This window comes from Heptranchias perlo, chromosome 4, assembly GCF_035084215.1.
Source record: "Heptranchias perlo isolate sHepPer1 chromosome 4, sHepPer1.hap1, whole genome shotgun sequence".
Taxonomy (NCBI): domain Eukaryota; kingdom Metazoa; phylum Chordata; class Chondrichthyes; order Hexanchiformes; family Hexanchidae; genus Heptranchias; species Heptranchias perlo.
In genome coordinates, this window is record NC_090328.1 from 86,951,583 (window position 1) to 86,979,135 (window position 27,553).

The 27,553-nt window shown below is 41.7% G+C and overlaps 1 protein-coding gene across 4 annotated transcripts in view; it reads left to right on the forward strand.

The window, feature by feature from the left end:
• Window positions 1–27,553, forward strand: part of kank1a (KN motif and ankyrin repeat domains 1a) — a 292,375-nt gene that overhangs the window by 241,142 nt on the left and 23,680 nt on the right. For all 4 annotated transcript variants that reach the window (XM_067983269.1, XM_067983270.1, XM_067983272.1 and 1 more), the window contains 2 exons: window positions 10,031–12,712; window positions 24,913–25,101. In XM_067983269.1, coding sequence (XP_067839370.1) covers window positions 10,031–12,712; window positions 24,913–25,101 — 2,871 coding nt within the window. The remainder of the gene's footprint in view (window positions 1–10,030; window positions 12,713–24,912; window positions 25,102–27,553) is intronic.

Sequence of the window (27,553 nt, forward strand, 5' to 3'; positions counted from 1 at the left end):
CCTCCTTGAAATGTATATCGGTTCTCTTCAGTAGAGTGTGATTAATTGCGTTGCTAGAGTTCTTGCAGCCCATACAATCCTTAATCTGCCAAGAAACAATCTGTGTATGTGTGCCTACCCCTCTGTCTCTTTCTCTGCCCCTTGTTCACATTCAATCACTTTTTTGTCTTGCTCCTTTCTTTGTCCTTCTAATTTACTGCTCAAAGATTTTTTTTTCCCCTTGTGCCGTTTTAATTACCATTTTATCAGGACTGCCAGTGGTGTGCCTGGGCAGTAATTTTTTTTATGCAGTTATTCTATAGGTACCATATATTGCCTTAATGGTAGACAGTAGCAAAACAGTATGTGATGGGCAGTATGTGTTTAAAATGGCTTCCAGACTATGAAAATTTGTTCTAGATAAGTGGTAATTGAACAGATTAATGCCTTGAGGAGGTAAGGGAGGAAACTGGGAAGAAAAACCAGCTTCCGTATAGTGGTAGGTTGTTGGCTACCAACCTGAGTGTGGGTCAACCCACTTCCTTCACACCACAGCAGTTGCTCCCTAACTGGATAGTTCAGAGAAAAATGGACAGTTTACTATTTGGACTAATGTTGGCAGCTAATTGGATTTTGAGAAGAATGTAAGGAAATTTATAAAATATAAATCAAGTCTTGGTTTTATAACGCAAATCAATTTTTTCACTAACTTCAATGAAGACCGTTAAGGTTTCTAATGAATTTTCATAAACAAAGAAAACATCATGACTTGAGCAAAGATTTCTGCTCCCTCCCCACCCTGTACTGTTTTTGCAACATTACCATGGCAACAAAACGACTTGCATTTTATATAGCACCTTTTAATAGTAAAAAAAAATCCCAAGGTGTTTCATAGAGGAGTAATAAAAAAAAATGTGTGCGAAGCCAAAAGAAAGAAATATCAGATGAGGTGACCAAAAGCTTGGTTCAAGAGGTGGGTTTTAAAGAGGATCTTAAAGGAGAAAAGGGAGGTGGAGGAGTTTATGGAGTGAATTCCAGAGTGTGGTGTGTCGGTGGCTGGAAGACATGAATGCCAGTTGTGGGGAGAGGGGATGCAATAGAGGCCAGAGTCAGAAGAACAAAGTTTGTGGGGTGGGGGGAGGTTAGAGATGGGGAGGGGCAAGGCCATGAATGGATTTAAACACAAGGATGAGAATTTTATATTTGAAGTTTTGGGGGACCAGGAGCCAACCTAGGTCAGTGAGAACAGGGATGATGTGACTGCAGGTTAAGATATGGGCAGCAGAATTTTGGATGAGCTGAAATTTCCAAAGGGTGGAGGATGGAAAGCAGGCCATGCAAACTTTGGAATTGTTAAATTTGGAAGTGACAAAGACATGGATGAGGGATTCAGCGGCAGATGGGCTGAGATGGACAATAAGAACATAAGAAATAGGAGCAGGAGTAGGCCATACGGCCTCTCGAGTCTGCTCCGCCATTCAATAAGACCAAGGCTGATCTTCGACCTCAACTCCACTTTCCTGCCCGATCCCCATACCCTTGATTCCAAAAATCTATCTATCTCAGCCTTGAATATACTCAATGACTCAGCATCCACAGCCCTCTGGGGTAGAGAATTCCAATTCAAAAGATTCTTAATCCTCCGAGTGAAGAAATTCCTCCTCATCTCAGTCCTAAATGGCCGACCCCTTATCCTGAGACTATGCCCCCTAGTTTTAGACTCTCCAGCCAAGGGAAACAGCCTTTCAGCATCTACCTTCAGAATCTTGTATATTTCAATGAGATCACCTCTCTTCTAAACTTCAGAGAATATAGGCCCATTCTACTCTCTCTCTCCTCAACGGCCACACTCTCATCCCAGGAATCAATCTAATGAACCTTCGTTGCACCGCCTCTTACGCAGTGTTTACGGAGGTAGGAGTTGTTAACAACACATTGGGGTCAGTGAGGTTCGCCGTGAGATTATACTCCCAATAATAGTTTAAAATACTAGCGCATCTTCATGGTGTTGCTCATGATAAATGATAGAATATGCTCTGTGTCTTACCTGTCTCTGTTGTCTTGGTGTTGTACATAGTGTTGCTATGCCCTCTGGTTTTTTTCTGTGTTTGTTGTTTTGTGGTTGTCTTGTCTGTGATATTGTTCTTGGACTTTTCTTTCATTATCATGGATGAGGCAAAGCATGTGGCGTCTCATACTTCTGTTACTTGTTCTCTTACTTCCTCCCATCATGTTCTGTGCCCCTGTTTACTTTCACTGATATTGTTTTGCCAGCATTCTGCCTCTTGTTTCCTACTGACCTGTCTAATGTTGATCTTATTTCTCATGCCCCCCTACGTTTCCTGTTCTTCATCTTCCCCTCTGTGACTTCTGCCGTTACCTACTCCTCTTTAGCTGGTTGATGGTCTTCACCCCTTCCTACTCTTCTGCCAGTGTTCTTTAAGCCTCTATACCTCCACTGTAGCCCATCTCCCTTGCCTCATTTATCTTTCTTCCAATTGTCTTCAGTGCCTTGTGGTTACCACATCGCTTGTGTCCCCTTCAGCCTTCCCTGATCAATTTCCCGTTGTTCAATTTTCTCTCCTTATCCTTTTGCTATTGTCACTCTTGTCCCTAAATTAGTCTCTCCTCTACCCACCCTGTCCCCTGCAGCCTTACCGCAAAGGAAGAATGACTAATGACTTGTACCTCCTGCATTTGGTGTCCCAACTTTGCTATTGGCATCCTCTGTAATGGCCCGTCTGCCCCTTGGCATTGCCAGGTTCTCATTTCCCTCCCCTACCCCACCGTTCCCATTGCCATTACTGTTGCCTTATCTTCAGTGGTTTTGCAAAGTCTATAGTCTGGTTGAAACAGCTGATTACACTTATCAGTTTAGTTCTGTTTTTTAATAACAGTTCAAGCTATGCTATGTTATAGCAGAACATACACAAGTGTTTCACTTTTCAGTTTGAATTCTAAAAGACTGTTCAATAGCAGATGGGAGAACTGGGGTACAATCAGCAAAGGTGAGGCTCCGGGAAGTGACGCAGGAGAGGGGATAACCTGGCTGTAGTGAGGAGAGGCAGGCTGGGCCCAATACATAAGTGACCTGCGACAAATATGAAGCAAAAGCAGGAGGAGGCAGCCCATGGTGGCAGCGAGGGCAGGCATGCTGGTCCATTAGGAGGCTAGCCGCAAAGATAAGGCAGTAGAAGAGGTGAAGGGATCAAATTGGCAGCATAAAGTTTCTTTAAAAAGTTATACGTCGCTAGGACCAGGGCTGCAAATCCTGCCTCATCTTGGAGACTGGCAGGCAAATGGTTAACAAATGGCAGGAGGAACTGGGCAACTTGTGCCACCTGGAGTTGGGAAGGCTGAAAGGTAAGCATAATTTTTTTATTCGTTCATGGGATGTGGGCGTCGCTGGCAAGGCCAGCATTCATTGCCCATCCCTAATTGTCCTTGAGAAGGTGGTGGTGAGCCACCTTCTTGAACCGCTGCAGTCCGTGTGGTGAAGGTTCTCCCACAGTGCTGTTAGGGAGTTCCGGAATTTTGACCCAGCGACGATAAAGGAACGGCGATATATTTCCAAGTCGGGATGGTGTGAGACTTGGAGGGGAACGTGCAGGTGGTGGTGTTCCCATGTGCCTGCTGCCTTTGTCCTTCTAGGTGGTAGAGGTCGCGTGTTTGGGAAGTGCTGTTGAAGAAACCTTGGCGAGTTGCTGCAGTGCATCCTGTGGATGGTACACATTGCAGCCACTTTGCGCCGGTGGTGAAGGGAGTGAATGTTTAGGGTGGTGGATGGGGTGCCAATCAAGCGGGCTGCTTTGTCCTGGATGGTGTCAAGCTTCTTGAGTGTTGTTGGAGCTGCACTCATGCAGACAAGTGGAGAGTATTCCAACACTCCTGACTTGCGTCTTATACATGGTGGAAAGGCTTTGGGGAGTCAGGAGGTGAGTCACTCGCCGCAGATTACCCAGCCTCTGACCTGCTCTTGTAGCCACAATATTTATGTGGCTAGTCCAGTTAGGTTTCTGGTCAATGGTGATCCCAGGATGTTGATGGGGGATTCGGCGATGGTAATGCCATTGAATGTCAAGGGGAGGTGGTTAGCCTCTCTCTTGTTGGAGATGGTCATTGTCTGGCACTTGTCAGGCGCGAATGTTACTTGCCACTTATCAGCTCAAACCTGGATGCTATCCAGGTCTAGCTGCATGCGGGCACGGACTGCTTCGTTATCTGAGGAGTTGCGAATGGAACTGAACACTGTGCAATCATCAGCAAACAGTCCCATTTCTGACCTTATGATGGAGGGACGGTCATTGATGAAGCAGCTGAAGATGGTTGGGTCAAGGACACTGCCCTGAGGAACTCCTGCAGCCATGTCCTGAGGCTGAGATGATTGGCCTCCAACAACCACTACCATCTTCCTTTGTGCTAGGTATGACTCCAGCCACTGGAGAGTTTTCCCTCTGATTCCCATTTACTTCAATTTTACTAGGGCTCCTTGGTGCCACACTCTGTCAAATGCTGCCTTGATGTCAAGGGAAGTCACTCTCACCTCACCTCTGGAATTCAGCTCTTTTGTCCATGTTTGGACCAAGGCTGCAATGAGGTCTGGAGCCGAGTGGTCCTGGCAGAACCCAAACTGAGCATCGGTGAGTAGGTTATTGGTGAGTAAGTACCGCTTGATAGCACTGTCGACAACGCCTTCCATCTCTTTGCTGATCATTGAGAGTAGACTGATGGGGTGTTAATTGGCCGGATTGGATTTGTCCTGCTTTTTGTGGACCGGACATACCTGGACAATTTTCCACATTGTCGGGTAGATGCCGGTGTTGTAGCTGTACTGGAACAGTTTGGCTGGAGGCGTGGCTAGTTCTGGATAAGTGGGCAATGGCCATTACAAGTAATATAAGCAGGTGTAACAGAGGCATTACATCAGAATTAAGTGTGACAAGAGGAAGTGTGTGCAGTTGCAAGACTTTTAATGTATTACATAATGCATGTAATGCATGTTATTTATCTTAGAAAATCTAATCCTCTGTTCCTATTTTTGAATAGAAATATCATGTATGATTACCAGTATTGGACTCAAGAAATTCTCTGCAATGTTAGAGCTTCAGATACTTTCTTTATGGTTTTGTGGTACTGTAGTAAAATGCTGTTATATTACAGGGTTACTATAATATACTTACATATGCATTCTCTGTGTATGCATGAGTGTATATGGCTACAAATTTTAAAACCCATCAAGTGACATTTCAAAACAAATATTGATTTTGTCATTTGGAAGGACGTAACATCCAGTCTAAATCTGTTTGCACTTTCCTAACTAAACAGACCTTCAGTGTATTTAGAGGAACTGGTATTGAGTTAGTGAAGTGTATTTCTGAAATAGTCTAAAGCAGTGTTCACTGTAAAAGCCATAATTGCATCTGGGGCAATATTTCATAACTGTCTGCAGTGTGGACTTTACCTAAAGAGCTTCTACCAGAATTATTAAAAGCTAAGATGCAAAATTGATGATTCTGCAGTTGTGTACATGGTGCTGCAAGGTGACGTATAATCCTTTTTAAATATTCATTCAAGGTAATTTTTTTTACCATTTGAGATTTTATTACTGAACATAGTCAAGGCCATTGTGTAAAATGTTCGTAGAAAAATAGAATTTGATTTCTTCAGTTACTGTAGACTAGTGGCACTGGACCGAGCCTGGGACATATGTAAAACTAGAAAAATGCAGCTGCTGTGCTCTGTCTAGCCTGTGGGATCTTGCATCTCCATTCCCTCATTAATGCAATCTTAAGATTTAGTGACCTCAGAAATTGCATAATCAACACTGGAGTCCAAAGACTAGTTCAGTTTGTAATTAGTGTTACATGGGTTTCCAACACATTTATGTGGGGCAATGGTGTCTGAAGCAGGCTTCTGATTTACTAAGGGAAGGCTAGATACTGGTGGTTAGTTTAATGTGTGTGAGCATGTGGGATACCAGGTGAGTTTTCACAAATCACATTATTACTCTTGAACAATGCCACTTTGTTGCTCTTTCATGTGTGAGTACTGACTGCCTCCGCCCCCAACCCTTGTTGACAGAGGACAATTGTGACGCCTGTGCTGCTGCACTGAGATGAACTAACTCAGCACAGACTCAGAAATTAACATTTGGTCTGTATGACAAGATTGTAATCTGATCGAGAAATCATATGTTCTAAAACATGAGTGAAGCTCAAGGCATTTGAAAACCTCATCTAGCTGTTTGTTTTGTTTAAAACTTTATGTAGGTATATTATGTTTAGTTTTCATACAAGTTGCACCATTCATGGTGCTTTTACATTACAGGAGTACAGCTGATGACGGTCACTATTAGCTGAATTCCAGGGTACAAATGGCTTGACGTTTGGAGCTTTGCAGACCTGTGAAAATGTTGGGCTTCGCATGAGTTGTCAGGCTGAGGGAGCTGATTTCCCATATTAGCATTCTATATAACCGTTAGGTCTCTACATTACACAGAGAAGCCTGTGCAAGTAACATTTGACTGAAAGTAAGAGAGCAGCACACAAAGGTCGCTCTCCCTAGATCATGAGAAAACACAGTGTAAAAGCACCCATAGGTGACCATTTGTAAAACAAGTTCTCAGCTCAAACTGGGAAGAGGAGGTGATTCCTTTACCTGGGACTATGCTGTCAAAATATTAGAGTAACAAATTAATGTTACTTTATATGATTTGCATTAGGTTTACTAAGTATGTTTATGGCAGTGACAACAGACATCTTGCAGTTTTTCCTTGAGGCATGACATTCATATAAGGATATTTAATGTCTTGTGGTAGTTCCACTCCCATATGAACGGGTTTAATTTTGCAGTTGATGTACTATTTTTGTATCCAGCAGTTTAGATGAAGTTGGAAATTACAGGAAATCTTGTTTTGTTTTTAAAAGTTCAAAGTAATATTTGATACAAATATGGAAGTTGTACCAGACCTGTACCAGTGAGTCAATCTTCTCTAGTCTGGAAGTGTAGTTTCCCACTACATATGTCAAGTGGAAAGCATTTGAGTCCATGGACATGAAATAGAGAGGAAAAGTCCTGCTCAGTGCCTGTTTGAGTGGTAGATGGGTTGCAGGCAGATGAGTATGATTGCATTTCAGATAAACATTAGCATGAAAACCATTATTGTGTGCACATCTGGATACAATGTACCATTGGAGCTTTGGCCCACACAGCAGTACTGGCCAGTACAAGGCAGCATACATGATGTATTTTTAGAACACCATTGTTTTACTATTAGCTTGGAATACTTGTATCACACTAATTTGTAATACCAAGGTTGCTCGATTAATATAAATAATATGTAATATTTTGGGGTGAATTATTTTTAATCATTAAACTTTGATCAATTACTGAGACTTATTAATTGTTTTGAGCTCTCCAGGTGTCTTGGCCAATATTTATCAATCAACAACACCAAAACAGATTAACTGATCATTTATCTCATTGCTGTTCGTGGGACCTTGCTGTGTGCAAATTGGTTGCTTTGTTTGCCTACATAACAGCAGCGACTACTCTTCAAATGTAATTTATTGTTGTAAAGAGCTATGGGATGTCCCAGAGGACATGAAAAGCGCTATCTAAATGCAGTTCATATTTTCTCAAACATGTTTACAAGTTTTATATCAGTAACGTAGATGAGCCAAATGCTATAGTCAACAAGTTGTCCGAATAGAAGATGTTTGCTTTAGGTTAGTGTTTTTACATTAAATACCTGTGGATCTGCAATTATTGTGAATTGACACAAGTACAAAATATTTTCTAATTGCAGAGATTTTTTTTTCCTCCTCACTTTCCAGATTTAAAACCAGCCATAACCTATTTTCACTATTGATGAGGAACATTTTGTTGGTATGCTGGTAATTACATTTGTTACTGCTCTAACTAAATTTATAAAGTTCTTGCTATCTGGATTGGGGGAATGTTTCTTTTTTGATCTCTTAGACTATGAAGCCTGCCCATTGGAGATGGTGGCGGGGATTCGCGCTATGCCCCCACTACGTTCTTCCTATACATGCTGTATAAATGCAAGTTGTTGTTGAATTCAGGCATGGGAAGGCCATTTGCTCCAGAGGAGCAGGGGTCTAATTTAAATGGCAAAGTCATGTCCCGATGACTTATTCAGGACAAGCACACTATTTTAACAATGGGGCCAACTAAGGCCTGCACAGCACACGTGTGCTCCTCCCAGCCCCACAAGGATATCCTGAGCCTCCTCTACCCCAGGATTCCCCCCCCCCCCCATTACTCACTTGGCCCTGGACGGTTTCTGTGGGTCCCCAATGTTAGCTTGATTTCCCCCTATGAATTTTGACCCCCAACCACCAGCAGTGACGTTCAAAAGAGACCCAAGAGTTAAAATCTCCAGATGGATTGCCGCACGCTTCAACCCCCATGCCCCCGATTCCTGCCCCGAGTTAAAATCGGGGCTCTAATTTCAAAAGAAACCTCTACATTTGTTTAAACCACTTCAGATTTCGCACACTTTTTTTTGTCTTCTCTTTAATGAATTATTTTGAGTTTTGGGACCTAATAATTATAACTGATGCCTAAAGTTTACTGCAATAGTTTCTGGAATTTTTTTAAAATCCAAGTATAGTTGTCTTTTTTTTCACGTTCAAGCAATGCTATATTGTCGCAGAATGTGCACTGGTTTTTTACATTTCAGTTTGAATGAACAGAAGAAGCACTGTTTCAATTCAAAAAGACAGTGTTCAACAGCAGGTGGAAGAACTGGGGCATATTCTGAAAAACAGAAACTTCATTGGTGTTAGTCCAGCCTGTGCTACGGTGTGCTGTACTTGGCTAAGTTTACACTAATACTGGAATTTTCCCTTATAGGGCACAGCATGAGTAAGAGCAGGCAGGGCTTCAGATGACAGCTCTTTCAGCTTAGTTAAAGTTTGCTGAAAGTGTCTGAAGCCTGTATCATATATTACCAGGGAAATTTGTTACTTGGGGGTTGAGGGGAGAGAGGGAGAAAAGCTTGAATGTATATGCTACATCGACTTGACCACCATTTCAGAAGCTGGATCTTGTTTCTTCACAGTTGCTTGTCTGCAGTTGTAAGTAATGGAATTCTCCTTTCCAGTTTCGTCGGATAGGCCAAAACTAGCTCGGTTAATGAGTCTAAAGCGGCAGCCGTTCTTTTACGATGTATAGAAGTTTCAAAACTGCTAAATAATGTGAAATAATTAGTTTGGGTGGACAGCTTTGTGCCAGAGTTTATTATGATGGATCTACCCTGATATTTGATTAGGCAGTTCCTCTTCTAGCTGTGGAATTTCAGACCATGTTGGAAACAGGTCTGACTGCATATTTTTAGTGAGTGTGCTGAGAGCAGAGCAAAATCTGATTGGGACTGTACTGTGACCAACAAAAAAGCTGTTGCTTAAACACAAGAGGGTAGATTGTTTTTTTTAAAACTCTATTAAAATAGTAAAATCTGAACTTTCCTCTACAGCAGACTTGGGTGGGTGGTGGGGGGGGGGTGCGGTGGTGGTGGGTGGAACACTGAAGGCAGCAGTGTTCACGTTTTCGTAGGAACAGTTTGTGTATTTACCCTTTCTGTCCCCCAGAGGAATCTTTCGCCATATGGTTCACTGCAGTACATGTGGTCACCTGATTACTGCGCAACAGTTAGGCTCTAAAATATGTGTTTTTGAAGTTGTATCAAGTTCAGCTTCAACAGAATGCCATAGCTTGCTGCTAATATAGGTATCTGTGGTGATGGATCTTTATCCACTTAACGTGGCATTTCACAATAAAGTGATTATTAAAACCCCGTAATATGCTATTCTTGGAATGTGTTTACAAACTCTTAAAAGCAAGACTGCAGGCTGCTGGCTTTCTGTTCCATGCATTGTGTAAAACTGTTTCGATTAAGATTGCTCAGTTGAAGTGTTGTTTAAAAAGAAACTCTTAAAATTTTCGCCAACTGTCTGAAATGTGGCTGTCTCATCAGGCGGACGGTAAAACAACTATTATTGATTTTATTTTTATTTTCCCCCAACAGAAAAAGGAGAGGGTTCTTTAAATGGAGAAGATGAAAAGGATCCACAGTCTCCATATTCTGTGGAAACTCCCTACGGTTTCCAAATAGACCTGGATTTTCTTAAATACGTGGATGATATACAAAGAGGAAACACTATAAGGAAACTGAATATTCAAAGAAAGTCCAAAGTGGCTAAAACTCCTGCAAACCCTAGAAACACTGGAGATCAGGTCAGTGGATGGACCTCAACGGAATCCCTGTCCTCCTCCAACAGTGAAGACAACAAATTGTCACCATCCTTATTTATTGGCGCAAGAAGTCAACATACTCCACAAGTAAGAGGTGGTGGTATTGAGGCATCACCAGCATTTTTAACTGTTCAAGAAAATAAACTGTTGCCACCACCTTCACCGAGGCCAGCTGCACACAATTTCCATGTTGAAAAAACTCTGATGGAAACCCGTAGAAGGTTGGAGCAAGAGCGATTGATCATGCAGTCAACTGTTGGAGATGCACGGCGACCTAGGTTTGCAAGCTTTGGAGGTATGGGCTCTACCAACTCCTTGGCTTCATTTACAGGATCCACTGGCCTGAATCAAGTGTCCCCAAATTCTCAGCAAATTCATAATGGTTTCCAGGCAAATGGAGATTACAATCCTTATTTCACTTCTTCAATGGGCAGTTCTATTCGTCATAGTCCTTTGAGCTCAGGTATCACAACGCCTGTCACAAATGTCACTCCAATGCATCTGCAGCATATCAGAGAGCAAATGGTAGTTGCACTTCGACGACTCAAAGAGCTTGAGGAGCAAGTGAAAACAATTCCGATTCTACAGGTAAAAATTTCAGTGTTACAAGAAGAAAAAAGGCAATTAACAGCACAGCTGAAAAGCCAAAAGATTTCGAATCAGAATGCCACTTGTGGGTTTCGAAAGCGATCCTACAGTGCAGGAAATGCAGATCACTTAGAACAATTACTACAGACTAAGCAGGGAGGAGAACTACACATTGACTCAGAGGATGAAATGGAAAGTTTAGAGCAAAGTTCATTGAGAATGGAAGAGTTCAGGCAACTGACTGCAGAAATGCAGGCTCTTGAAAAAAAGATACAGGACAGTAATGATGAGAAGCAGAGCAGTGGGAGGACGTGCACACAACCTTTGGTGAAAATAAAAGAGTACAGGTCCATAGCTGTAGGAACGGACGTGAACATGAATGAAATTGTGGTTTATCATAGATCTGCAAGACCGTTCAAGGATGTAGCAGTTAGGGCAGTTGTAGAACAGACAGATGCCAGTGTTGGGGTCACTGAGACTCTGTTAGGTGTCACCACAGAGGCTGAGATGGAGATTGAGCTGCAGCAGCAGACCATTGATGCACTAAAAGAGAAAATTTACAGGCTTGAGGTGCAGTTAAAGGAAACCACACATGAAGTGGAGATGAGTAAACTGAAATTAGAACTGCAGGTTGCTGGATCTAGGAAAAAGACAGATAAATATGTAATGGCGCAACCACTGGTCTCCAGTGCATCTGTACAAGCAGTAGTACAGATGAAAAACCAAATGGTAGGTGACCATGTAAACTATTGTGATGCTTGCGTAGACACTCAACAGCAAACACACAGCACTGGAGTCACTTGTAAGCCTGATCTTCAAGATGTTGCTGTGGGTCCAGATATATCTATGAACTGCTGGGTTGTACATGAGAAGGTGGAATTTCAGGATATGGGTGTAGGTCGTCATGTTGTAATGTGTGATAAAGCTATGAATTGTGGGGTGGGGATAAGCTTCTCAGATGTGGCCATAAACACAGAACGGTCTCTGCAGGATCAAGATCTTATCAAGATGAGAGAAAAAGTCCTTCGAACCAAGGAATTTAAATCAATCGGGTGTGGCGATTGTTCAGTGGATGTTATTGTTTGCCAACCAAAAGAACTGGTGTCCTCTAGTACGAACACTATACAGGTTAACACAATTGATTCAGCTGTAATGGCAGTACCCCAAACTGCCACCCAACAAACGCATGCAGACATAGATAGATTGAACCAATTCACAAATACTGAGCTAGTAACACTTACAGACTCCACTACCAATACCCTTGTGAGCAATTGCAATAAAGAGACCAACACTACAGTCATTGAAACACGAACTGTAGCTGTGGGAGATGGTAGAGTGAAGGATATCAATACAACTGTTAAAACCCGTTCCATTGGTGTAGGCACGACAGCCACTTATATTGATTTGGAGAAGTCGCCTGTTAAGACCAAAGATTTTGGAGTCGGACAGTTGAGTGTAAATGAGAATTATCTTGTTGGTCTGAAAACGCGAAATATTGGTTGTGGCACAATTAATCAACAACTTGTGACTGCTAATACAAAAAGCATTGGTGTCGGTGATGAGTCTGTGTTTGCTGCAAAAAACCAAGATACTAATCCAGAGACGAATCCAGAGGCAGAATCCACTTTGAACCACTATGTTGAGCGTGTGCAAAAGTTGTTACAGGAACAGCAGATGCTACTGGCTGAAAATTATACTGAACTAGCTGATGCCTTTGGACAGCCCCACTCACAGATTGGGTCCCTCAACTCCCAGCTTATCAATACGTTGACTTCTATCAATTCTGTCATGAAATATGGGAGCACTGAGGAAATAAGGAACACTGACATTGTCAGCCCTTGTGCAGACACTGCGAGTGCTATTACAGGTTAGTTGCAAGTCTAAGATACTTGTGGATATATACCTTTGTAACTGAGAGCAGTGTTTTGATAGGTTTCCTCACTCTGACTAATTGTAAAACTTCTAAATTGGAGTGCCTTTAGCTTAAACCTGTAGCAATTGTATTTTGAAATTAACGTTCAGTTTAATGAAACAATTTTGTGCGCTCCAGTTGCTAAATGGAATTTTCATCACGGTTCCATCTTTTTTGCTCAGTGGTGACAAAACTTAAAATTTCAAGGGAGAGTGCCCAATTATATGTACTAGATAGTAAATTTTATTGTGATCCATTATGCCTTAAAATCTCATGCCAAAAATGGTGATATTCCTTGTCTGAATTGGGTTGCAATTCTGTCAAATTCATGTAACTATGGAAAACATCTGAATCAGAGAAAGAGATTGCCACCACTGTAGGAAAATAAATTCAGTTTGACTGCCAGACATTTTAAAGTATGGATGAAAGTACATTTATGACAGTAATACAGTTTCCGGATTCAGGTGAAAAATTAGAGCTCAACTCTCATTGGTTTTTATGGATCATCTATACTCTTTGGTTGAGATTGCAGCTCCAAAGTTCATTTACAATAATCCATTGTGCTGTGTTTATCCTCGTTGATTAAGAAGTCAAAGTCTACATGACATTTTGCTCATTGCTGTTTTTGCTCTAAACAGAATATTGTACTGCAAAGAATTAGCTGGAGATGCAACCCTTATTTAAATGCAGTTGCAATTACACCCTTATGTGAAAGTCATTGAAGAGACACAGTAAACTGATCTATTGCTTGGAGTTGCCATGATAATTTAAATTATTATGACTGTTTTGCTCCAACCAATAAGCAGGATATTATCCACTTCATTGCATACAATTTCTCATCAGATTAAGTCATTCAACTTGACTTGATTTATATAACTCACTAATCACATCCTTGGGACATCCCAGAGTACTTTACAACCAATGAATTACTTTTTGAAGTACAGCCACTGTTGTTATGTAGGCAAACACAGCAGCCAATTTCCACACAGAAAGTGACACACACAGCAAATAAATGAATGACCAAATAAGTGCAGTTTATTGAGGGTGGAATACTGGTCAGAACATTAGGGGAACTCTCTGGGGAAAAAATGCCATAGGATCTTTTATGATCCACTTCAGCAGGTAAGTGAGGTCTCAGTTTAGCATTTTATTCAAAAGACAGCTCCACTGACAATGTAGCACCCCCTCAATACTGCTGAATTGCAGTGTCACATAGATTATATGCTCCAATCATGAACTGGGGCTTGAACCCACAACTTTCTGACTTGGGTGAGAGTCCTACCAACTGAGCCAAGCTGACACTGGCACATTAAATGGGAATGTTATCCTTTTTATTTGGCCTATGAAGACATTTTTTCTTCAGGAGCATTTTTGGGGATATTCATTCCCACTTTGTCCTATAATTGTATCCCTATACCTTTGTCTGCCTAGCTTGCACCTCTGCAGCTGAGAGTAGAGACTCAGTCTGGTACTAATACCTCCTGTAGCTGGACTGCCCAGGTGTGACTGTTGCCTGTGGTTTTCCTTTCCTCACATCCCCAACACCCTTTTGACAATCAGAACAGAGAAGAGTGGGACTTGAGCCTGTGTGTTCTGTGGCACTGAACAGTAATATGCTAACATCAGTGCCACTGTCCTGCCTGATGGATGTAGATTTTAAATTTAAATTGTTGGCTTTAATTACTTAGATTCTTTCTTTATTCCTTTCATTTCTCATTAATTGTGCCACACACCATTATATATCCGACTGCCAGAAAAGGCTGTATAGTAAACTTTCCCAAAACTATGCTTGGTTCCACTCAGTGAACAGTCACTGCAAGACTTGATTTGAATATGGTGAGTGGACTATCATTTTCACCCCCCCCCCCCCAAATTAAAATTCATAGCAATGCCATGCTGCTTGAGAATGGATAAAATTGCCCCATCTCCAGAAAACAAATACAGCAAGTTAACTTTACGTGCCTTCTGATTGAGAGAGAGAACCCTTATTGTTCAAAGTATGGAGAGAAGAAATGCCTGATTTAAATGTGTGCATTTGACTTTAATGGTCTCAGTACTGTAAGTTAATTTAGTTTTTAAACAGAAAACTGCTAAAATAGACATTGATTATCAATACCCTGAAAAAATTGCATTTTTAAAAATTATGATTGTTTATATATTTAAATAAGATTGCTGCAGTTTACTAAATGATGTTGACTTTTTAAAAAAAAATCTAGCCTGTGCAAAGTCATCTCTCAACAGTCACCCCTAATATCAGTTTGGCATAATTGTAGTAATCTTGTCTCTGAATCAGAAAGTCACTGGTTCCAGCCCCACTCCAGAGACTTGAGCACATGATCTTTGTGACAATTCATTGCACTACTGAGGGAGTGCTGTATTGTTGGAGGTGCTGTCTCATTAATGCAACATTAAACCGAAGTCTCATGTCCCTGCTCAGATAGATATAAAGGATCCCAGCAGAGTTCTTTCATTTATCCCTCAATCAACACTTAACAAAACAGGCTAATTGGTGATGTATCTGTCTGCTGTCTAAGACCTTGCTGTGTGCAAATTAGCTGCCACACTTGCTGTGAAGAACTTTGGGATGTCCTAAGGATGTGAAAGGTGCTATATAAATGCAAGTTCATTCTTTTATAAAAGCGGGTGTAAACAGCACTCTCTCAGCTTTTATGACAATTGACAAATTTATTATCATTAGTTGCATCCACAGATTCTCAGGTCAAAGCTTGCATGATTTTGTGACTAATGGTGCAACTTTTACAGTAATTATCAGGCATTTGTTGTTCGGTTTTTATTTTCAAAGCTTGTTATTTTTGGGGGTTTGCCACCAGACGACTGGGTGTCTGGAGTCTTTCCCTAACATCTGGATAAGCCAACCTGAATTGATGTATTGTCAATGGATTTGATTCTATTCCCACTAGGGAGTTTAAACTACAGAAGCAAGAACTGAGTACTTTTTATTTTCCACACTATTACACAATGTTTCATTGACTTTTCTATCATTCTTTTTGCTACTAAACATGATTTATTTGTTTAACTTCAACTTCTGTCCTCTCTCCATATCTTCCAACTTAGAAAGCCATGGCTTTCCAACTTTCATTTATCATGTAACTACACAATCTTAAGAGGATACTGGTACAACTCAGTCGATGCAGTTTACAAAACATTTTGATTATCTCAGTATGATGGTCATGTTAAGTTGAAACAAAATGATTGGTTTATGCTGACATTGCACTCTGTGTGAGAAGATGCATGATAGGATTTGACAGGGTAAGTATATTCTGTGACCTGAAAGAATGCACCAGTGCTTGGCAAATTCATTGTCGATTACATCATTGTGCTACTGCCAGGGGCTGGTGGTTGGTCATTAACAAAACAGCATGAATCAAAACTTCTAGAATATAATCTTTGTAGTTAGAAATGTTTGATTTGCCAGTTATTTTTTTAAAATCGCATTCACAGCTGCAGTGGCTCATTGTCTCGCTTAATATTTTTCCACCACTTATAAGGGCTAATTTTGCATGGTTCAGCTCTCAGCAAGGATGCAAGTAGGAGTTGGAGATAGCATAGTAACACTATAGGCCTGATTCTGCAACCTGTGGTCACCTCTAGCAAGGCTCTATACTGAGTTGAGTCTTGCAAAATTTCCCATTTGGTAAGCAATGGAACCCTACTAAATTAAACATAAAATGAATCTTCTGTCATTTGTTATGAAAATTTTAAACTATATTTTTAGACATGAACTTTGGATTTTTACAATTTTAGAGGGTGCTGTAATACTTCACATGTTATGTAAGGTGGTTTCTTCTCTTTACAAAGTTTACCATTGTCCTTTTTACAATTACACTCTTCCTTCTTTCTGGTTGATCCACATCTGAACCAAAAAGGAGGGAAAAAAAAGTAATCTCCAGTCCTGAGTAGAAATATGATACGTAACCAGAACTCTGCTGCCTGTGGTGTTCGTGGGGAAGACAGCTCTCGGTCCCAGGAGCAACTTGTTTTAATAGTGAAATTAGTGGAAAGTTTAGCTACATGACTATAAATACAGCAAAATTAAAATTAATCTTAAAAGTATCCATTGCAGAAATGAGATCTCCATTTACTATTTTAATTCCCTTCCACATAGTTGGCTGAGACATGTGAGGTTTTTTATTTCTGTATAGTGGCTGATTAGTAAATTTGAAGTTGTACATAAAAATGTTTAAGTTCACATTAGATCCTACTAGCTTTATGACTAAGTGCTGAATAACTGCTGGGGGTAAAGACAAGTCCATTTATTATTGCTACAAGGAGTCTGGGGTTAGAAGTGGTAAGTGAAACCCGAGAATAACATTAGTAGTGGAGACTGAGGGAGAAGTAGGAATGTAGAGCCAGTCTGTTCAGTTGAATAATTATGGGCTTGTGTTTGTGGAAATATTTCACATTTTTGAGATTAGTCATGCAGTATAAATACACGCATGCAGTCAAAACACATTTTAATTATCTTACACGTAGATTATGTGCATCTATTGTTTGTGTGTGTGTGTGTGTGTGACATCAATAACAAATGGAATAATTTAATCTTATTAGTTGCCTCCTAGAGATACTTCTGAAGTTTGAGACTTAATAAAGGATGTATTTTTATGGTTTTGATGTTTAATTTCATCAGTGTATTTAGACAAAACTTGCAGATCATTACATATCTATCTTCTGACCAATCAGGAACAACATTTCAAAAGCCTTACACTTGATGGTAGTTTCTAATTTGGAAACTTGCCATTTTCCATGATCTAAACAAACACAACACTTACTACCTGGAAGAATCTGCCGCTGGCAGGAGGACAGGCTGACATCAAGTGTTGTAAATTTAATTTTCAAATTAATCTAAATACATAACTTTTATATTTCTTCCCTTTGCCCTCCTCCCTGCTGCACACATTTCCCTGACTGGGTTGTCAAGCAATTGGCCTGAACTTAGTTTGTTGCCTGTATTGCTCAGTGACAAGCCACTGCAGTTTTAAAGGAGTGATCTGAAGCGAATGACCCAGGCATTTTCCCTCCCTCAGTGTGGGGAACCGTTGGCTCCTTTCAACGGCTTCTCAACAGCTCAGCTGAGGTGAGAATGAAAGCAGAAGGTTAACATGATCCTGTGTGAGCTGGTAGTCCGTAATGCAGAGAATCAATTTGCAAACCAGTTGCACCTTCCGGCTTCTATCTGCATAATGTTTATATGTCAAAAATGTTTGTTGTTCAATTTCCTCCCCGTCTCTCCTGAAGGCAATGACTAATGCTGGTTACATTTCCACTTTACAGTGCCTTGCTCATGTGGCTATTCATGTGCAAGCCTGGACAGTAAGTATTGGCAAGCTATTCAGTTGTAGAGTGGCATCCCAGCTGAGCCCAATCCTATTCTTGCTCAACTGAAGCATTTTCTAGTGGTATCCACTGGATAGCGATTAAAAAGAGGGCTACTATTTTTTCCTGCCCTAGTCCAGTGGTGCTGAGGCTAATTATAGCAATCTTGCTGCCACTCCTGGCAGGGATCAGCTAACTTAGCACAAACTAAGTATTGAATCTGGGACTTTCCCAGTCTATGTGGGATGAATTCTGTATAGCCTAGTGTATGTATTGACTAAAGCATTGAGGGTGCTGCCAAAATATTTTTCAAATAGCAAAATGTACTTCCTCCATTTAGCAGATGGCGTTTAGTTCTACTGCAGTGGAAAGTCTTTCGTCGGTCTCCTCAAAATGGACTTTAGCACCTCACAGTAATTATACACTTAAAATAAAGGAAAGCTGTAAATGTCATATGCAGCTCCAGTCACATTTAGGTAACTTTAGATGGTAAAATAATCCTTATATTGTACATGGGGCATTTTCAGAAATTGTTTTTGTTGGATTCAACTTCACTTTGCCTGAGGAAAATATAGCTACAGATGGTTAAAGTATGAAGTTGTTTTGAGAGGAAGAAACTGCAGATTCTGGCAATGATTAACGTGGCAAGCTGGTGTAAACAGGAAATTTGTCTTTCAGGGCACTCAAATATTTCTCTGCCTTCTGTTGATTTCTGTGCTGCTACACTAAATGCAGCCCATACATTTCAGTTAATCTGAGTAATGGCCTTACTTGAACCTCTTATTTTGCATCCCCTTTCATTTGTAGAACAATAAACAGAACATGCTGGTTAAATGGAATTTAGGTAGTTTGATCTTGTCAATGTTAGATCTCTAATCCTCTTGTCATCCAAGTGAACTTTCTGCAACAAAGTGAAAATATTTTTGACTTGGAGGGCAGCAAGACAGTCTAGTTAACCTGGTCAGTACTGGTAGTTTTAGATGGCTCTAATAACAACTTTTATCTTAAAACAGGAAAACTAAACTTAGTTCTCTGTATAAAAAGAAGCTGGAAATCTGAAATGAAAACAAAACCTGCTGGACTACACAATAGGTCGGTGAGTATTTGTAAAGAGAAAAAACAGGTTATGACGTTCTGTGTATGTACCCATATTCAGAATTCGATCAGTTCTGGTGATATCATAGCCTTGTCTTTTTGCTTCACAGATGCTCACTGATTTGTATTTCCAGCATTTTCTGATTTTAATACTGCACATGTTGGCATTTAAAGTAGTGTCCTGGTTTTGTGGTTGCATGCTGTGTATTGTTCTTCAGGAGCTGAATCCTGGCTAAGGTTTAATTCCACAGGCATAGCACCCTCTAGTACCACACCCATGTGTGAGCTTTGACACAGTGTAGACTGGCTATTTGATTTGAACCCAACCCTGTCCTCCATTGGGGTCCACAAAAGTGCACTGCTAGAGCCACTGAATAGCAAACAGAAGCAAGAATCCTGGCTAATTTCCCCTTCCCTAACCTAAGGGAACTGAGACCAATTGTATCACCCCTACCAATGATGGTAGTTTGAGATCAGCTAACCCAATACAGACCAGAGATTGAAACTTGGGCCATCTGGGTCTGTATGAATCAGCTTTGCAATGGATAAACTCATTGAGCCATCAGTGGATAGTCATGTATATAGTATTTAATGGATTTCAAATCGCAAGTCTTCCTGGAAAGAATGCCTCTAATTTATATTGTCTGCATTATCGTACCAACTAATATCAAAATTGCGCATCTATGTAAATTGATTTCCAACTCATCAAGCATCAAAAAAGCATGTCTATGCAAATCCAGATAGCTTTGTATTCAGCTCAAGCCTCTGGAGTGGGGTTTGAACCCTTGACCTTCTGACTGGAGGCAAGAGTGCTATCTACGTTAAAGGGCTGACACCTGAGGTTGGAAGCTCAGCTTTTCAAGCGTATCAACAGTCTGCTTTAGATCTAGACAGTGAAAGGGGAGTGATGAAGGCTGAAGATGATTGCTTTGGTCCTCTAGAGGAAATTACTCTCAACCGGTATCCATCATCAGATCTGACTGGACCACATCATCGGGCCTCACTGTTCTGTGCCAAAACTGTCCACTACTCCAGGATCATTCTGGAGAGCAAAGGTAACCCCCACTTCTCCACTTAAACACCTTTCCCCTGCCCCCTCCACCTTCACCTCCACAAAAGGTGAGGAGCTCGTGGACTTCGTGACTAAGATTGAGACCATCAGTTCAGTGCCTCTGCTTTAACGCCCCTTCCCCTTGCCTGCCAAGACCCACCAGTATCACTGCCGTCCTAGCTCTGAACCTGTGTCCTTCTCTAGTTTCTCTCCTAGCCTCCTTCCCTCTAAGAGCTCATTTTGTACATGAGACCCACCTCCTGCTCCTTTGACCCTATTCCCACTAAACTGCTTACTACCCAACTTCCCTTTTTGGTGCCCGTTCAAGCTAGCATTGTAAATTGTACTCTCAGGTACTCTTTCCCCCTCCCTTACAAAACAGCCATCATCACCCCCTCTTCAAAAAAAAAACCCTTCCACTTTGCTGTCCTGGCAAGCTACTGCCCCATCTCCAACCTCCCTTTCCTCTCAAGTCCTTGAGTGTGTTGCTGTTTCCCAAATCTTTGCCCATATTTATCACAACTCCCATGTTTGAATCTCTAATAAGGTTTCAGCCCTTGCCATGGCACTGAAATGGCCCTAATCAAAATTACAAGTGATATGTCTGACTGTTACTGTCCCCTCTTCTTCCCTCAAACTCTCGGCAGCCTTTGACATGGTCAACCACGCTATCCTCCTCCAACACCTCATCTCTTGTTCAGCTCAGTGGACCTGCCCTTGCTTGGTTCCATTCTTAGTTATCCAACCATAGCTGGAGCATCTCCATCAATGGCCCCTCTTACCACCTCTGTACCTTTTACCTCTGGAGTGCCCCAAGGATCTATGCTTGAGGCCACCTCCGCTTCGTCTACACGCTGCCTCTTTGCAACATGGGGTCAGGTTCCGCATGTACATTGACACCCACCTCTATCTCTCCACCACCTTTCTTGACCTCTCCTCGGCCTTCACGCTGTCAGATTGCTTGTTCGATATTCAGTCATGGATGGGCTGCAATTTCCTCCAGTTAAACATTGGACAGGCCAAAGCCACAGTCTTCAGTCCCCTCCACAAACTCCATACCCTTGCCATTAATTTCAGCCCCCTTCCTGGCCATAATCTTGGGTTGAAGCAGGCTGTTCACAACCTCTGCATTCTACTCAACCCTGAGCTGAGCTCTATTGCCTCCCATCCTCCACAGTCTGTAAACATCAGCTTATCCAAAATTCTGCTTTCCATATCCTATCCTACACCAGGTGCTGCTCACCCATCACTCCGGTCACTGATGACGTACATTGGCTCCTGGCCTTCCAGCAATTCCAATTTAAAATTTTCATCCTTGTTTTTAATTCCTTTCATGGCCTTGCCCCTTCCTATCTCTGTAACTTCCTCCAGCCCTACAATCCCCTTCCCGAACTCTTTGTTCCTTTGACTCAGGCCTCTTGTGCGTTCTTCTGTTTGCTACGCCATTGGCAGCCATGCTTTCAGCTGCCTAGGCCCCACACTCTGGAACACTCGCCCCAAACCTCTCCACCCCTCTCTCCTTTTAAGATCCTCCTTAAAACCTGCCTCTTCAAATAAGCTTTTGGTCACTCCCCATAATATCCCCTTCTTTGGCTTGTCTTCATTTATGACATTGCTGCAGGAGTCCCTCAGGGCAGTGTCCTAGGCCCAACCATCTTCAACTGCTTCATCAATGACCTTCCCTCCTCATAAGGTCAGAAATGGGGATGTTCGCTGGCGATTGCACGATGTTCAGTTCCATTCGCAACCCCTCAGATAATGAAGCAGCCCGTGCCCGCATGCAGCAAGACCTGGACAACATCCAGGCTTGGGCTGATAAGTGGCAAGTAACATTCGCGCCAGGCAATGACCATCTCCAACAAGAGAGAGTCTAATCACCTCCCCTTGACATTCATCGAATCCCCGACCATCAACATCCTAGGGGTCACCATTGACCAGAAACTTAACTCGACCAGCCACATAAATACTGTGGCTACAAGAGCTGGTCAGAGGCTGGGTATTCTGCAATGAGTGACTAACCACCTGACTCCCCAAAGCCTTTCTACCATCTACAAGGCACAAGTCAGGAGTGTGATGGAATACTCTCCACTTGCCTGGATGAGTGCAGCTCCAACAACACTCGAAGTTCGACACCATCCAGGACAAAGCAGCCCGCTTGATTGCCAACCCATCCATCACCCTAAACATTCACTCCCTTCACCACCGGCGCACCATGGCTACAGTGTCTACCATCTACAGGATGCACTGCAGCAACTCGCAGGCTTCTTCGACAGCGCCTCCCAAACCCACGACCTCTACCACCTAGAAGGACAAGGACAAGGGCAGCAGGCACATGGGAACAACACCACCTGCTCGTTCCCCTCCAAGTCATACACCATCCCGACTTGGAAATATATCGCCGTTCCTTCATCGTCGCTGGGTCAAAATCCTGGAACTCCCTACCTAACAGCACTGTGGGAGAACCTTCACCACACGGACTGCAGCAGTTGAAGAAAGCGGCTCACCACCACCTTCTTAAGGGAATGGACAATAAATGCTGGCCTTGCCAGCGACGCCCATATCCCATGAATAAATAATTTTTTTAAATTACGCCTCTGTGAAGTGCTTTGTGCTGTTCTATGTTAAAGGCGCTATATAAATGCAAGTTGTTGAAATTGTGGCTCATCAAAAACTGGACATCAGACACATGGTCTGCAAGCACAAGTGGTAGAGAAAGGTGGCGAAGAGGTAGAGTTGGCATACATATGGAAGCTGACCCCATGTCTACAGGTGATATCACCAACGGGCTGACACTATTCTAGGCTGATGCAGTACTGCGGGGATGTTGCACTGTCAGAGGTGCTGTCAATCAGATGATATGTTAAACTGTGGCGCTGTCTGTCCTTTCGAGGACGAAGAGCAGGGGAGTATGTGCCAACATATATTCCTCACCCAAAATTATTAAACTAGATTATCTGCTCATTTATCTCATTGCTGTTTGTGGAACCTTGCTGTGTGCAAATTGGCTGCTGCATTTTCTTACATTACAATAGTGACTGCACTTCAAAAGTACTTCATTAGCTGTGAAGTGCTTTGGGATGTTCTGAGGTCTCAAAAGGGACAACTGTATATAAATGCAAGTTCGTTCTATCTATATCCTCTCCTTTACAAAAACCATCTATTTCCATCTCGGTAACAATGCCTGCCTCTGCAACTACCATTCATACTTTTGTAACCTTCAGATTCGATTACTGCAATGCTGGCCTCCCGAACGCTGTAAACTCCTTAAAAACACTGCTGCCCAAATCCTATCCTGCAACAAGTCCTGCTTTCCTGTCACCCCTATCTTTGCTGACCTACATTGACTTTTCGTCTCCTTATGCTTCAAATTTAAAATACTCACCTTTGTGTTTATATCCCTCCATGGCCTCACCCCTCCTTATCCCTGTAAACTCCTCCAGCCCTATAACCCCCTGAACACTACCTTTGAGTCCAACCCCATGTGCTTCCCTCCCTCCCTCATTGGTGACCATGATTTCAGCTGCCTAGGTCCCATGCCCTGGAATTCCTTCCCTAAACTCCCTATGCTCCTTGAAGACCCTCCTTAAAACCTACCTCTCCTACCAAGCTTTTCAGTCACAATTCCTAATCTTTCTTTCTTTTAACTTGACATCTTTTCTTCTGTATGCCTCTGTCACACATCTTGGGGCATTTTCTACATTAAAAGCACTGTATGAATGTAAGTTATTCTTGTAAATTGTTTGGCTGACGAGCACTCCTAGTGGTTGAAAAAGTGGAGTATCAGAAACAGTTTAAAATGAAAGCAATTGGAATTCCTATAAACACATAATTAATTTGCTGTGGAATTTTAGAGATGGAGTAATATTATGGTTGGATTAGGTATATGATAATTGGGTTCTGCAGTATTGTTGCAAGAGATGAGAATTGGAGAGCAAGTAGTATACAAAAACGACTAATCAAATCATTTTCTCTCTCCATTTTCAATGCATGTCAGTAAAATTGCTCAAATATTTTGGTTGTCTGCAGATGTACGAGTGTTTAAAACTTTTCGTTATTAAGGGAACTGGAGTCGAAGAACCTGTCAAGATGTTTATTGTGAGAATTATTATAGTGTCGATGCATATGTTCATGTATCATGGTCAAATAGAGTTTATCACACCTTTGAGTTGCATGGTACAGTTAAATGTGCATTATCTCATTTGTGAAATTGCTGCTTAGTTCTATTATCTCTGAATTTTTTAGGGTTTTGTTCCATGTTCATTAAGAGAACAATTAATATTTGAAAATGATTACAATTCAGTAATTATATGCCAAAATTCAGATGATATCATAATCCATGAGGATGCACCTTATGCTTTGGTAACCATCTTTGAATCCAGAGTTGAGAAAACAGCCTTAAAGTTCCATATATCCATCATTTAAAATTTATTAGTATGACTATATCGTTTTTCTTTAGCAGCGGTATTGTGTGTGTGTGTGTGCGTGATGCACCTCGTCAGTAATGTTGATAGACTCCTCTGTGCTTACATACTTTCAGTACACTCTTAGCTATCCACCTAATGTATAATATCTACACAGATCGAATTTCCTAGTAATCAACTGCAGATTTAGAAATGTTAAGCATTCTGTTGCATTGGAACTGCTTCATGATGATTTGCCTTGTTCCATTCAACAGGTGCAAGTACTGAGCACATTTCGTGCATCCAAACTGCCAGCAGTCTTGTGGCATCTACGACTTTGTCAACAATAGACACCCAAGTTACAAATTTAAAGATCGTAAACCCTTTTGAAACCTTGCCGCAACAGGAAGATACAACCCTTCAAACTGTTTTAACCAACCAACAAGCAGCCTCTGCACTTCATGGTATGTATTGTAATAAATTAAGTTTTAAAACCTTAACCCACACCCCTGCCCAACAAAAATAACTTTGTGCCATATGCGTCTCATCCAGGGGAGATCAGGCAGGAGACCTGCTGTTGGGCCTCTTTCAGCACTAGCCTAACTAGCATTGGAAGTATATGAGAGCAGCTTGTGGTGACTAATTCTTAGTTTTCACTGACTAGTGAGGGAAAACCCCCAAGCTGGACAGCATTGCTAAAATTACGAACACAACACAGGAACTCTCTTTCTACCAGTCCATGTGGCAGGCTGACTTTTGGAGCTCTAATGCACTTTAAGTCTAGTGTAATAAATTCAACATTTTTAAGACGATGGGTTGTTTCAAACTATTCTTTATACGCCAATCTAAGAGTGTTGCAATTTTTCATAGAATTGTAAATTTCAGCACAGGAGATCCATTGTGCCAACGCTAGCTCCACATCAGAGCTATCCACTCTAATTCCATTTTCCTGTTTTTGTTCTGCAACCCTTCAATATTTTTCTTCAAGCGTTTTATCTAATTCCATCTGAAATGCCATGATTTTTTTTAAAAATCAGGCGCCAATGACACCTGGTACTACTTCTCTAGCTCTAGCTCTCCACCACCTCACTTGACCACTTGAATGCCTCTGTGCTGCCGGACTGCTTGTCTCACAACTCAACATTGGGAAGACTGAAGCCATGAACTTTGGCCCCCAACACAACCACTATTCCCTTGCTATTGATTTCATCTTCCTCCTAGAAACTCCTTCAGGCTAATCCAGACTGCTCAGAATCTCAGCACGCTGTTCGGGCCTTAACTGAGCATCAGACCCCATATTTTCTGCAACATAAAGACCATTTACTTCCACCTCTGCGACATTGTCTGCCTCCACACAAACCTCAACCTCTCTGCTACTGAACGCCTTATATATGTCTGTCACTTCCGGATTCAACTATTTTAATGCTCTCCTTGCTGGCTTCCCACTTTCCACCATCTATAAACTCCAACTTGTCCAAAACCCGGCTTCATGTTTCCTATCCGTCACTAAGTCTCTCTTGCACATCACTTCAGTTCTCATTCACCTGCATTGGCTCCCTGTACCACAATATCTCAAGTTCTAAGAGAAAGGATAGACAAGGGTAATGGATTTTCAAAAGGCCCTCAATAAGGTACCGCATAGTAGACTCATGACTAAGGTCAGAGCACGTGGAGTCAGGAGACAAGTAGCAGAATGGATAGCAAGCTGGCTACAAAACAAAGAGTAGAGGTTAAAGGTTAAACTTAGACTGGCAAAAGGCAGGAAGTGTGTTCCACAAGGATCGGTGTTGGAACCACTGTTCACCATTTACATAAACGATTTGGAATCTGGAATCGGAAGTACTATTTCAAAAACTGCGGACGACACCAAATTGGGGGGGTATAGTGAATACCGAGGAGGTCTGCGACAAAATACAGGAAGATATTAATAAACTTGCAGAATGGGCATATAATTGGCAAATGAATTTCAAGATAGATAAGTGTGAAGTATTACATTTTGGTAGGAAGAATAAGGGGGCCACATACTGCTTGGATAATAGTCTAAATGGGGTAGAGGAGCAGAGGGATCTGGGGGTGCAGATACACAATCACAAAGTCATGACACAGATTAATACAGCCGTTTTTTTAAAAAAAGCAAACCAAGCACTGGATTTCATTCTAGAGGGATAGAATTGAAAAGCAGAGAAGTTATGTTAAACTTGTATAGAACCTTGGTTAGACCACCAGCTGTTGTGAACAGTTTGGGTCTACATATTATAAAAAGGATATAGAGGCACTGGAGAAGGTGCAAAAATGATTTACTGGGATGATACCAGAACTGAGAGATTATACCGATCAGGAAAGATTGAGCAAGCTGGAGCATTTAAGGAGAAGCTAGATAAACACACGAGGGAGAAAGGAATATGCTGATAGGGGTAGATGAAGTGGGAGGAAGGAGGCTCGTGTGGAGCATAAATACCGGCATGGGCCTATTGGGCCGAATGGCCTGGCTATGGTTTCTGTGCTGTACGTTCTATGTAATATTTAAGTGACCTTACCCCACCCAGCCTACATATCCTCCAATTGCCCTATATTCCCCTCCCCAAACCATCATTTACTTTATTGATTGTAAAACTCTTTAGGGAGTCCTGAGGTTGTGAAAGGCGATGCAGAAATGCAAGTCTGTCTTTTGGATATTCTGCAAAAAGTAGCTCACCTCCTGACCCCTCAAAGCCCTTCCAACATCTACATGGCAGGTGTGAGAGAGAATACTCACCACTTTCCTAGATGGGTACAGGTGCAACAATATTTAAGAAGCATCCAGAACAAAGCAATTTACTTAATCAATGCTCCTGTCACCAGGTTTAGTATCCACCCTCTCCATTGCAGGCATACTTAAGTACTATCTATTTATGCACTGCAGTATCTCAACCAAGG